This window comes from Camelina sativa, chromosome 9 (genome assembly GCF_000633955.1).
Source record: "Camelina sativa cultivar DH55 chromosome 9, Cs, whole genome shotgun sequence".
In the NCBI taxonomy this organism is placed as follows: Eukaryota; Viridiplantae; Streptophyta; class Magnoliopsida; order Brassicales; family Brassicaceae; genus Camelina; species Camelina sativa.
The window spans coordinates 27,275,450-27,285,679 of record NC_025693.1 but is presented as its reverse complement, the minus strand read 5'-3'; the positions used below and the strand labels follow the sequence as shown (position 1 = coordinate 27,285,679).

The 10,230-nt window shown below is 38.3% G+C and overlaps 3 protein-coding genes across 5 annotated transcripts in view; 2 read left to right on the top strand and 1 right to left on the bottom strand.

Moving 5' to 3' along the window:
• LOC104715779 (universal stress protein A-like protein) overlaps positions 1–100 on the bottom strand; it is a 2,036-nt gene extending 1,936 nt beyond the window's left edge. Inside the window, exon 1 of the mRNA XM_019230067.1 lies at positions 90–100. Coding sequence (XP_019085612.1) covers positions 90–100 — 11 coding nt within the window. The remainder of the gene's footprint in view (positions 1–89) is intronic.
• Positions 673–2,734, top strand: LOC104712528 (MATH domain and coiled-coil domain-containing protein At3g58440-like). Its single transcript, XM_010429445.1, has 5 exons — positions 673–782; positions 874–1,037; positions 1,197–1,397; positions 1,653–2,149; positions 2,258–2,734. Exons 1-5 carry the CDS (start codon positions 673–675, stop codon positions 2,660–2,662), a joined length of 1,377 nt encoding a protein of 458 aa, XP_010427747.1. The 3' UTR covers positions 2,663–2,734.
• LOC104715778 (MATH domain and coiled-coil domain-containing protein At3g58440-like) lies at positions 3,189–9,605 on the top strand. Of its 3 annotated transcripts, XM_019229389.1 has the most exons (7): positions 3,189–3,404; positions 3,554–3,705; positions 4,014–4,756; positions 7,938–8,275; positions 8,795–8,913; positions 8,962–9,086; positions 9,417–9,605. In XM_019229389.1, exons 1-7 carry the CDS (start codon positions 3,298–3,300, stop codon positions 9,603–9,605), a joined length of 1,773 nt encoding a protein of 590 aa, XP_019084934.1. In that variant the 5' UTR covers positions 3,189–3,297. The 3 variants fall into 3 exon arrangements, 1 of the variants encoding a protein (XP_019084934.1); XR_002033258.1 differs by lacking the exons at positions 7,938–8,275; positions 8,795–8,913; positions 8,962–9,086; positions 9,417–9,605 and adding exons at positions 4,861–5,296; positions 5,457–5,995; positions 6,098–6,261; XR_002033257.1 differs by lacking the exons at positions 7,938–8,275; positions 8,795–8,913; positions 8,962–9,086; positions 9,417–9,605 and adding exons at positions 4,861–5,995; positions 6,098–6,261.

Below are 10,230 nucleotides of genomic sequence, written 5' to 3'. Positions count from 1 at the left end.
AACGTAAGTCTCCATTTTTTGTTTTCTTCTGTAAGTATTTTTTGGTTTCTTATTCAGGTCTAGCCAACTATAATTTGATATGCATGTACATATAACTCATCCAATCTTATGTACGAAATGCTAGTATGAATACTGAGTAGGTGGTAGATGGAGAGTGTTAACAGATGTTTATGATGGATTTTGGATCGACACATCACATGTCAGTGACACGTATCTTGCTTCTAACGTAGACAACTGTTTATTCACATTGGAGGGAATCAAACTCCTAATTTTGAATATTCAATGTATCTTTAAAGCTTTGAAGCTAAACGCTAAAAAAACAGACACTTTTGGTTCAGCATCGACTTTGGTTCAATTAACTTATTTATCTTGTTTTTGATTAAATCGTAGTTCGGTTTAGTTTGATCAATATAATTATTGGTTCGATTATCAGTATTGAGAGAAAAAAAGCCTGAACCCGACTAATTTCGGTTTGAATCACAATAGGGCCCATTAAGATATGATTTGGTTGATATCGAGTCTCAAGTCATATATATATGGAATGGTGAAAGCTTTAAATATTTTTTGTCCTTAAACTGCAAACCCTATACCACAACTGGATTTGTAAGCAACATTATACTTGGTAATTAGGGTTTTTACTACTTTTCTTGCTCTGGCGATAACTGTTTGATTATGGCATCAGGTTTGAAGATGCAATTCACTTGGGTTTTGGAAAAATTCTCATCTTTGCAAGATGAAGAGTACCGCTACTCTCCCCCCTTCACGGTCGCCGGCTGCAATTGGTAAGACCGAGAAAACGTTTTTTTGTTTATTTTGTGTGGAATTATTTTTTGATTCTAAGATATGTGTGTGTGTGACTTTGCTTTGGAACAGGCGTCTTCTTGCTTACCCAAGAGGAGTTATGAATGATCGTTCTTATGGATACTTTTCCGTGTATCTTTATCTTGCGCCTGGATCTTTGCCACAAGGATGGAGAAGAGAAGTCAAGTATCGCATCACTCTTGTCAATGTTAACCCTCAATGCAACAAAGTATTAGGTAAACTCAAACTTAACTATAATGTTTTCTCCTATGCCTGATGATTCCTTTTTCTGAAAACTATGAATCTGCCTCGTGATCCTTATCATATGATCGTTCAGTTTTATGTAGATAGTAGAATCTCTCTAAATAATTCTGTTTTCTTGGAAATAATGACAGGAGAGCAATGCTTTCTCGATGCAAAGGTTTATATCAGCGGGTTTCAAGAGTTCTTGCACCTTGACCAACTTCGTAATAAATGGGAAGGTTTTTTGGTGAATGACAGGCTCACTATCATCGCTGAAGTAGACGTCCTACCAGTCAATGATGTACCACTAAATAGCGAACCTTTGAAGAAAATTCTGATGGCATCGTCTCTGAGTTCCAAAGAAGCTTCTTCTGTCAAGGGGGACTCTGATCCTTGTCATGATCAAGCGGCGGCGCAAGAAACTACTGATCATAATGATGCATCTCAAGAGAAGTTAGATAATGATGATGATGACGCCTCCGAAGATGAAGATTATGTTCCTAACGAATCCGAAGAGAGTTCAGATGATGGTTCTTATGATGATGATGAGGATGCATCTGAAGAGAGTTCGGATGATGATGATGATGATGATGAGGACGCATCTCAAGAGAGTTCGGATGATGATGATGATGATGATGATGCATCCCAAGAGGATGGAGATGATGATGATGCATCCCAAGAGGATGGAGATGATGATGATGCATCCCAAGAGGATAAAGATGTTGGAGGTAGTGGCATTAGTCCTTTGAACCAATTGAATGGCTTAGAGGGTCTCTCTCATAAGGAAGAAAATCATGGTTGCAATACTGTGGTGGCCGAGACTGATCAGGTTTCCAACGGTGAAAATGATGATGCAGTACTTAACGAAGATGTTGATGATGAGGTTTCATCTCTCGTTTTGAATGATATTGTTGCCAGAAACGCAAGTAATATATACAAAGTGTTAATGTCCTTGGAGGATGCCTCTCAGAGAATGGAAACTAGTGTTAGGGGTCCTAAAACCTTGGCACCTGTTGTTACCGAGACTTGTGATAATGTGCTTATGGAGATTCAACCAGTGAAGGAAACAGTGGACATCAATGGTTTTGAGGTTGTTTCTTCCAAGGTAAGAACGTGATTCATCTTCTTTTGTTGTGTCCATAGATTGCTCTTTCTCATATATATATATATATATATATATATATATGTTTTGTACATGTGTGTTCACTCGCAGGTGGAATCAGTGAGACGTATATTCGAAAGGCACCCAGACATTGCAGTGGAGTTTCGTGCAAAGAACCAGCATCTGAGGAACGCGTGCATGAACTTCCTGCTTAGCTTAATCGAGACGATGTGCCAGTCACTCGAGGAGCTCTCAAATGAAGATCTTGTCGAATCAGACATTGCGTTGACATACTTGAGAGATGCAGGGTTTAAGGTGGACTGGTTGGAGAAGAAGCTGGACAAACTAAAGGAAAAGAAGCAGGAAGAGCAGTCTGGTTTGGCCAGGCTAAATGAAATAGAGGAAAATCTAATGATTCTGGAGAAGAAGTGGGAAGAACTGGATGCTCTTGCGGACAAGGAGAAAATAGAGTTGAAGGCCACTCGAACTGCTCTGTCTTTCGATGATCTTGTTTGATGGCTTGAGTTGTTTTTAGGCATTTTGGTGTTCTGATATTTTATTTTCTCCTTAGTTGAACTTATAGCTAGAGTGGTTAGGCATTTAATTTGGTGTTCTGATACCTTATTTTCTCCATTGGTTCAACTCAGTTATTGACGACAAACTAAATCACTTGCTCTTCTTGTGTTCCTTTTAGTTCGTTCGTGCTAGTAGTTGAGGGAAGTTAAATTGGCTTTTTGAATATTCGACGTATTGTTTTGGTTTGGGTGGGTAAATCGTGGTTCGGTTTTGTTTGATTTAATTTTATTTTGGTTTGGTCGATTAATTTCAAATTTGAAGAAATTTTTTTAAAAACAACTGATGGTCGGTCTCAAAATACGAGAACCGGATTTAATTTCGATAAATCGGCTTAAATTTGTTTGAATTTGATTAATAATAATACATGCTTTGGTTTTGGTTTGGTTTATCTCGGTTTAAGCTAGCCGGTCATCATCATCATCTTCCACTCTTTCTTTCCTTTAAAACCCTATCAGACTCGATTTGTGATTCTTGTGTTTGATTTACGAACTTGAGCATCCGGATCAGTGTTTAGGGTATTATTATTTTGTGCTCATTTCGTTGCTCTAGCGATAACCTTATCAGCATTGTATGAAATGAGTGAGGTAATGGAGAAAAAATTCACTTGGGTTTCGAGAAAATTAACAACTGTGGTAGGTGATAAGTGTTACTCTCACCCCTTCAAGCTCGCCGGCTGCGATTGGTAAATAAAGTAACAATTTTTTCGTCCCTTTTGTGGATTTTGATTTTTTTTATTTTTTTTGGTCTTAATGTGAAGATTGTGGATTTTGATTTGTTTTTTCTTTTTTCATGGTTTTTTTTTTTTTTTTGGAATTTCTTGTATATATATAGGCGACTTCTTGCTTCTCTCAGGGGATATACCAACTTGTCCTTGTATCTGGAACTTGATGATCCTGCTTCTTTGCCATTAGGATGGAGAAGAGATGTGAAATTGCGCCTCACTCTTGTCAATAAGGGTCGGCGTAGATCCAATAAAACATTAGGTGAGATTGTTTTCGTTTACTCTCATTTGCTTTTTGTTTCCTGACGCTCGCTTACAAGAGAGTCTTTGGGATATGCGTGTTACATTTTGATTCTTATCTTCTCTTTTCTCAGAACTAGTAGGTTTTATCTAAGCTCTCTGAATCTCCTCTTGGTCTTTAATGCTTTATCATATTTATGTGTGTGTTTTTGAGTTTATTTTTTATGCAAAGTTTGATTTTTTTTTTCCAAGTCTCTATATTCAGTTGCAGTATGGTTAGATCATTTGATAAGACCAAGTTTTCTTCTTTTGCTTTTTTGGACATGACAGGAGGGCAATATAGTTTTGATGCAAAGTATAACAGTTGGGGTTTTGAAGAGTTCTTGCCCTTTGATACACTTATTGATCCATGGGAGAGATATATGGTGAGTGACAGACTCATTATCCTCGCCCAAGTACAAGTTCTTCCGGCTATTGTTGTACCTGTCAAGATTATTGAACCTCAGGGGCATTCTTCTTGCCAAGTGGCGGAAGCTACTGAGAATGCATCTAAAGAGAATTTTGATGATGATGACGCATCTGAAGAGGGTATGGAGGACGCTGATGATGATGCATCTGATGAGGGTTCAGATGACGATGATGCATCTGAAGAGAATTCAGAAGATGATGATGATGATGATGCGTCATCTCCTGTTTCAGATGATGGAGGTTTGGACATAAGTTCTTTGAGCCAATCAAATGCTTCGGATGACGTTTCTCGTTCAGTGGGAATTTATGGTATAAGCTCTAACAGTGTGGCAGCTGAGACTGAGTTTTCCAACTGTGATAATGATGATGCACCTAAAGAAGATGTCGATGATGATACTTCATCTTTTGTTTCATATGATAGTGCTAGAAACCGGAGTTCCCTAGACCAAGTTAAGTCCTTGGAGGATGCCTCTCAAACAGCAGAAAATGGTGGTAGGGGGCTTACCATGGCATCTGTTACTGGAACTTCTGATAATATGCTTACGGAGACTCAACCAGTAAAGAAAACAATGGACATCAATGGGTTTGAGGTTTTCTCTTCCCAGGTAAGAGCTGGATTCATTTTCTGTTATTAGATAGAAATACGTAAATTGAATAATAAATATGACAGTCTTGTTCCTAATATATTTCACTTTGTTCTTGCTAGCAGGTTGAATCGGTAAGCCATATCTTCAAAAGACACCCAGACATGGCTATAGGCTTCCGTCCAAAGAACCAACAGATCAGAAGAGCTTACATGGATGCACTCCTTAGCCTCATCAAGATGCTGTGCCAGTCACCAGAGAAGTTCTCAGAGGATGAACTGAGCAATGCTGATGATACACTTGTTGATTTGATTGATGCTGGCTTTAAGTTAAATTGGCTGAAGACAAAGCTGGATGAGGTCTCTCAGAAGAAAAAGATGGAGCAGGGTAGTGGGGCCCGGATACAAACAATGGAGGAACAGTTGCAGAAGCTGAAAGAGATGTTCTTGGATCTTGAATCTCAGCTGCAGAAGGAAAAATTGGAGGCTTTGGTTGCGAGAGCTCCTCTCTCGTTCAACGATGTTGTTTGCTGATTTGTTAGGATTATTGTGGCCTTGTTAGGTGACTCTTCATTTTCTTTTAATGCCTCAGAACAAGTCTCAAGTTCATATTCTTTGAGTCTTGTGTCGAATGGTACTAAGTAGTGAAATTAACCTGAAATGTTACTATTTCAAAACTTGTGAACAACTAAAGTGTACGTCTGAGGATTTAAGTTTTGCAGGATTTGGACCATAACTCCATTTTCTCTGCTTTTGGGGCTTCAAGGTTTGCTTTTACTCTGCTACAAATGAATACAGGGGAGGATTCACAGGCAGGAGTGGAGGAGATGGAGACTATAATAGTTACTCTAGCCTCAGATCATATTTCCTAAGCGATATTATAATAACTCTTCTTGGGAATCAATGATAGAGAAAAGTTATTCTTGGGAATCAACAACAAAAGAAGAAAAAAGCGGTTGTTTTCTTCCAATAAGGCCATTCCCACTCCCGTTTCTCCCTTCAAATTTCAAAATACTAAATTGAATGCTTTTTTTAATTATTATTCGACTTTGAAGGGTAGTAGTCCTTTTAACCATCCATCCTCTAAAAATCTTTAACCTCTTTAGACTCTGTTCGTTTTGTAAAGAGTGCTTTAAGTACAGTGAACTTTGATGGGGAAGAAGAAAGTTAATCAGAAGGTCGACTGGGCGATACAAAATGTCTCCTCTTTGCAATCTGAGGGAATCTTTACTGATCCATTTGTAATTGGTGGCTGCAAATGGTAAGAAGATAATGTATCTTTCACTGTTGATTTGGGGCATATAGGTTTATTTGATATTCTCCAGAGTTGTTCTGATTCTTAATTTGGTTTCCTTTCTGACAGGCAACTTCGAGCATCCCGTCTCAAGCAATATGACGTCGAATACTTGTCTCTTTATCTGGGGCATGTTGCTGATTGTGAATCATCGACGTTTGAGTGGAGAAGAAAAGCCTATTTCCGCTTTACAATAGTAAACCAACTTTCGAAAAAACTCTCAGTATGGGAAGGTGATTCTTTCTATGGCTGATCACTACTTAATTCATTTTCTGTTTAATAATTGCAAAATTTATTCTCTCCATATCATTATCCGTGAGTCTTGTTATTATTTGTTGCTCTAACACTTGTCTACATTGGATCTCTAGGTAGTTTAGGTTAGCTCTAATATTTTGTGCTAAGCTTTGAACATTGAAGTTCGATCTATTGGTGCATAGTACTTTTTGTGCTCAAATCTGGTGTGTACATTAAACAATGGGATCAAATCCATTTTTGTGATGTTACAGAAACAAAGCATTGGTTTGATGGGATTCCTCCTCGCTGCTATTGGGGTTTTGCATCCATGATACCCTTTACTTAACTTCTCGCAGAAGATGCCGGGTTTGTGGTAAATGGAGAACTCATGATTGTAGCTGAAATAAAGGTCTTATCTGTTATTGGCGGATTAGATGTATCAGTGGAATCCGAAAAGGCATCCAAACTGCTGACTAAGACAAAAGAAAGCTTGGATGTCAATGCGTTTCAAATTCTTCCTTCACAGGTAGGCTTGGGCCGGATCCGGATATCTGGCCTTTTTAGGATATCCGTATCCGGATCCGGCTATCCCGGATATTACCTTATTATATGAATTTTGGACCTAGCTGTATTTCTAAGTGTTGAACTTAGGTTTGCTAAAGAGCGTATTTGTTTGCTAGGAACCATACATGACATCAATGGAGAAGCAAGTTGGAAAGGAGTTCGTGTGGGTGCTTCAAAACTTCTCCTTTAATTCTGACAAGTGTTATTCTGATCCATTCGTGATCGGTGGCCTCGAATGGTATTCAATAAAAAAAACTTTTCTTGCAAATATTTTTACGCCCTTGTCGGTTCTGGTGATTCATATTAATTTCTTTCGTGGTTTTTCTCCGGTAGGCATCTTCTTGCTGAATGTGACCTTGTGTTTCTGTATCTGTCTTTGTGCGTTGCTGATTGTCAATCGTTGCCTTCTGAAGCTGTAAAAGTTCGCTTAAAGATAGTAAATCAACTATCTGAAAACCTATCCATATACAAAGGTGATATTTCAGTTTATAGTGTTCTCTCGTTGATTTAATTTTTTTTCTTCCTCCCAAGTCATTCTAAGTTATTATAACTACAACACATATACATTCACTTAAAATGAGCATATTTGTTATGTGACTTGTTTTGGCTTGGAGTCATATGATGTTTGCTCCAAGATGTTTGATTTTGATGGCAGAGTTTTCAAGTTTCTTGCTCAAAATTCATGGTTTTAGATTTGATATCTTCTCATTGTATGAAAATATTATCTCTGGCATGCCACAGAGTCAGATCATTGCTTTGATGAGCAGTCTCCTTCCTGTGGTTATGCAATTCCCTCAGAGGTCCTTGCCAAAGAAGGTGGTTTTTTGGTAAACGGAAAGCTAACGATTATTGCTGAGGTTCTCGGCACATCAGATGTTTTTGATGATTTCATTCCCCTGAGAAAGTTAGAGGTTAATGGGTTTCATGTTCATCCTTCACAGGTAAGAGAAGTTAAGATTATTTATTGATGTGATGGTGTGATTTTGGTTTCTTTCTTTTTGTATTCTTTATTTTTAATAAAATCTCAAAAACCTGAATACATGATGGTGTGATTTTGGTTTCCAATAAACTTGTATGGTATGGTTTTGATATTCTTTTCTTTCACTTGCAGGTACTTTCTGTGAGGCATATATTTGAAAGGCACCCTGACATTGCTGTGCAGTTCCGTGCAAAGAACCAACATCTGAGGACTACATTTATGAATTTCCTTGCCAGCTTAATCGAGACACTGTGCCAGCCACTTGAGGAGCTCTCCAATGAAGATCTGGTGGAAGCAGACATTGCACTAACATACTTGAAAGATGTGGGATTTAAGGTGGATTGGTTGGAGGGGAAGCTGAACAAAGTAAAAGAAAAGAAAGACAAAGAGCGGTCTTGCGAGGCCCGAGTGAAAGAATTGGAGGCACAGCTTCATGATTTGAAGCTCAAGTTCGAGATGGAGAAGGCAGAGTTGTCGGCCACCAGAACTCCTCTCTCCTTCGATGATGTTGTTTGATCATTCTTGTTTTAAGATAAAAGAGTTTTTCTTAATGAACTCTTATGTATTTCCGAAGTTGTCACTTTGTGCGGAGAAAAGTCTTTTGCGGCTGATTTTATCAATGTTTCAGCTACCAAATTTGTTAGATCTCGTTGCAGAATTCTCACATGGTATGAATCTTGATGACAAAGTAATCTTGAGACTGTGACTGAACCTATTAATTTTACGTAGACTCTCCTTTAACATAAATTGCCATTTCCATCATTTAATTCGTAGTCATGGCTAATTTATCCAAGGCTGTTCATATTCTCCATCCATAAGGCATTAATTGACTGGCTCCTGTAAAGAGATGAGAGTTCAGGAGTCGTTCAAAGGATTATTTTACTCTCACAGAATGCTAAACCTTCTTAACCTAACCTCCTTAACTATATAAGATCATATTCTGAACCTCCATATTCTGAACCCTCTTCAGACGCTTCTCATGTTACAAGGTGTAACACTGTGGCAGCTGAGACTGAGGTTTCCAACAGTGAAAATGATGATGCACCTAAAGATAATGTTGATGATGAGGCTTCATCTCATGTTTCGAATGATAGTGCTATAACCGGAAGCTCTCTAAACCAAGACAAGTCCTTGGAGGATGCCTCTCAGACAGTAGAAAATGGTGGTAGGGGGCTTAACACTGTGGCATCTGTTACTGGGACGTCTGAAAAAATGCTTATGGAGATTCAACGAGGAAAGGAAACAATGGATGTCAATGGGTTTGAGGTTTATTCTTCCCAGGTAAGAACAAGATTGATCTTCTTATTGTTATTAGAGAGATAGTTCTAAACTGGAAACTGAATGTGACAATCTTGTTCTCAATATAATTCACTTTGTTCTTCTTGCTGGCAGGTAGAATCCGTAAGCCATATCTTCAAAAGACACCCAGACATAGCTATAGGCTTCCGTCCAAAGAACAAACATATCAGAAGAGCTTACATGGATTCACTCCTTAGCCTCATTGAGATGATGTGCCAGTCGCCAGAGAAGCTCTCCGAGAATGATCTGAGCAATGCAGAGGATACACTAGTTGATCTGACTGATGCCGGCTTTAAGTTGGATTGGCTGAAGACAAAGCTGGATGAGATCTCTAAAAAGAAGAAGATGGAGCAGGGTAGTAAGGCCCGGCTACAAACTATGGAGGACCAGTTGCAGAAGCTGAAAGAGATGTTCTTGGATCTTGAATCTCAGCTGCACAAGGAAAAGGTGGAGGCTTTGACTGCGAGAGCTCCTCTCTCGTTCAACGATGTTGTTTGCTGATTTGCAGGGTATCTGGTGGCCTTAGTAATTGGCCAAACCCTGTCTTTTGATGTCTCGGAATAAGTCTCTTCTAATAAGTTCGTAGCCTTGATTTTTTTTCTTTGTTCTCTTTGTGAAACATTTGAAATCCAAAGTGAGATTTAAGTTTTGCAAGAACGTTGCAATGTTTTCACGCATGCAATCAAATCTCCACCCCTTTTTGAGAAACCAAAAACATATCTTATTATTTTTAGTACAGTGGGCACTTTGGTTTCCGGATCTTAGCTCCATTTCCTCTACATTCTAGAGATTTAAGGCTGATGAAAAAAAACGAGAAAGGAAATGGAGACTGGATATTGATTACGATGAACTAAACTGGGTTAAAAACAGAGCTCTCTGTTGGCGCACACACTTTAAAAAACAGAGTTCTCTGCTTTCTTGTATGAAACAAAATTACATATTTTTATAATATTAAGAAATAAATGTGTAAATTTTTGGTTCAATTACCCTAACGAAATTATTTTTGGTTAGCTCGTAGTTCGGTTTAGTTTAATTCAATTTACTTTTTGGTTCGACTATAGTTCGGTTGAGAGAAAGAAGAAAGAGAGAAAGAAAAAACTGAAACCGACTAATTTAGTCGGTTTGA

Coding starts and splice junctions, on each gene's coding strand:
- LOC104715778 (XM_019229389.1), top strand. CDS start 3,298: ATGAGTGAGGTAATGGAGAAAAAATTCACTTGGGTTTCGAGAAAATTA. Junction 8,914..8,961: donor TGATAGTGCTATAACCGGAA/GCTCTCTAAACC, acceptor CTCAGACAGTAG/AAAATGGTGGTAGGGGGCTT. Junction 9,087..9,416: donor TTGAGGTTTATTCTTCCCAG/GTAAGAACAAGA, acceptor GATTGGCTGAAG/ACAAAGCTGGATGAGATCTC.
- LOC104712528 (XM_010429445.1), top strand. CDS start 673: ATGGCATCAGGTTTGAAGATGCAATTCACTTGGGTTTTGGAAAAATTC. Junction 1,038..1,196: donor TCAATGCAACAAAGTATTAG/GTAAACTCAAAC, acceptor AAATAATGACAG/GAGAGCAATGCTTTCTCGAT. Junction 2,150..2,257: donor TTGAGGTTGTTTCTTCCAAG/GTAAGAACGTGA, acceptor GTTCACTCGCAG/GTGGAATCAGTGAGACGTAT.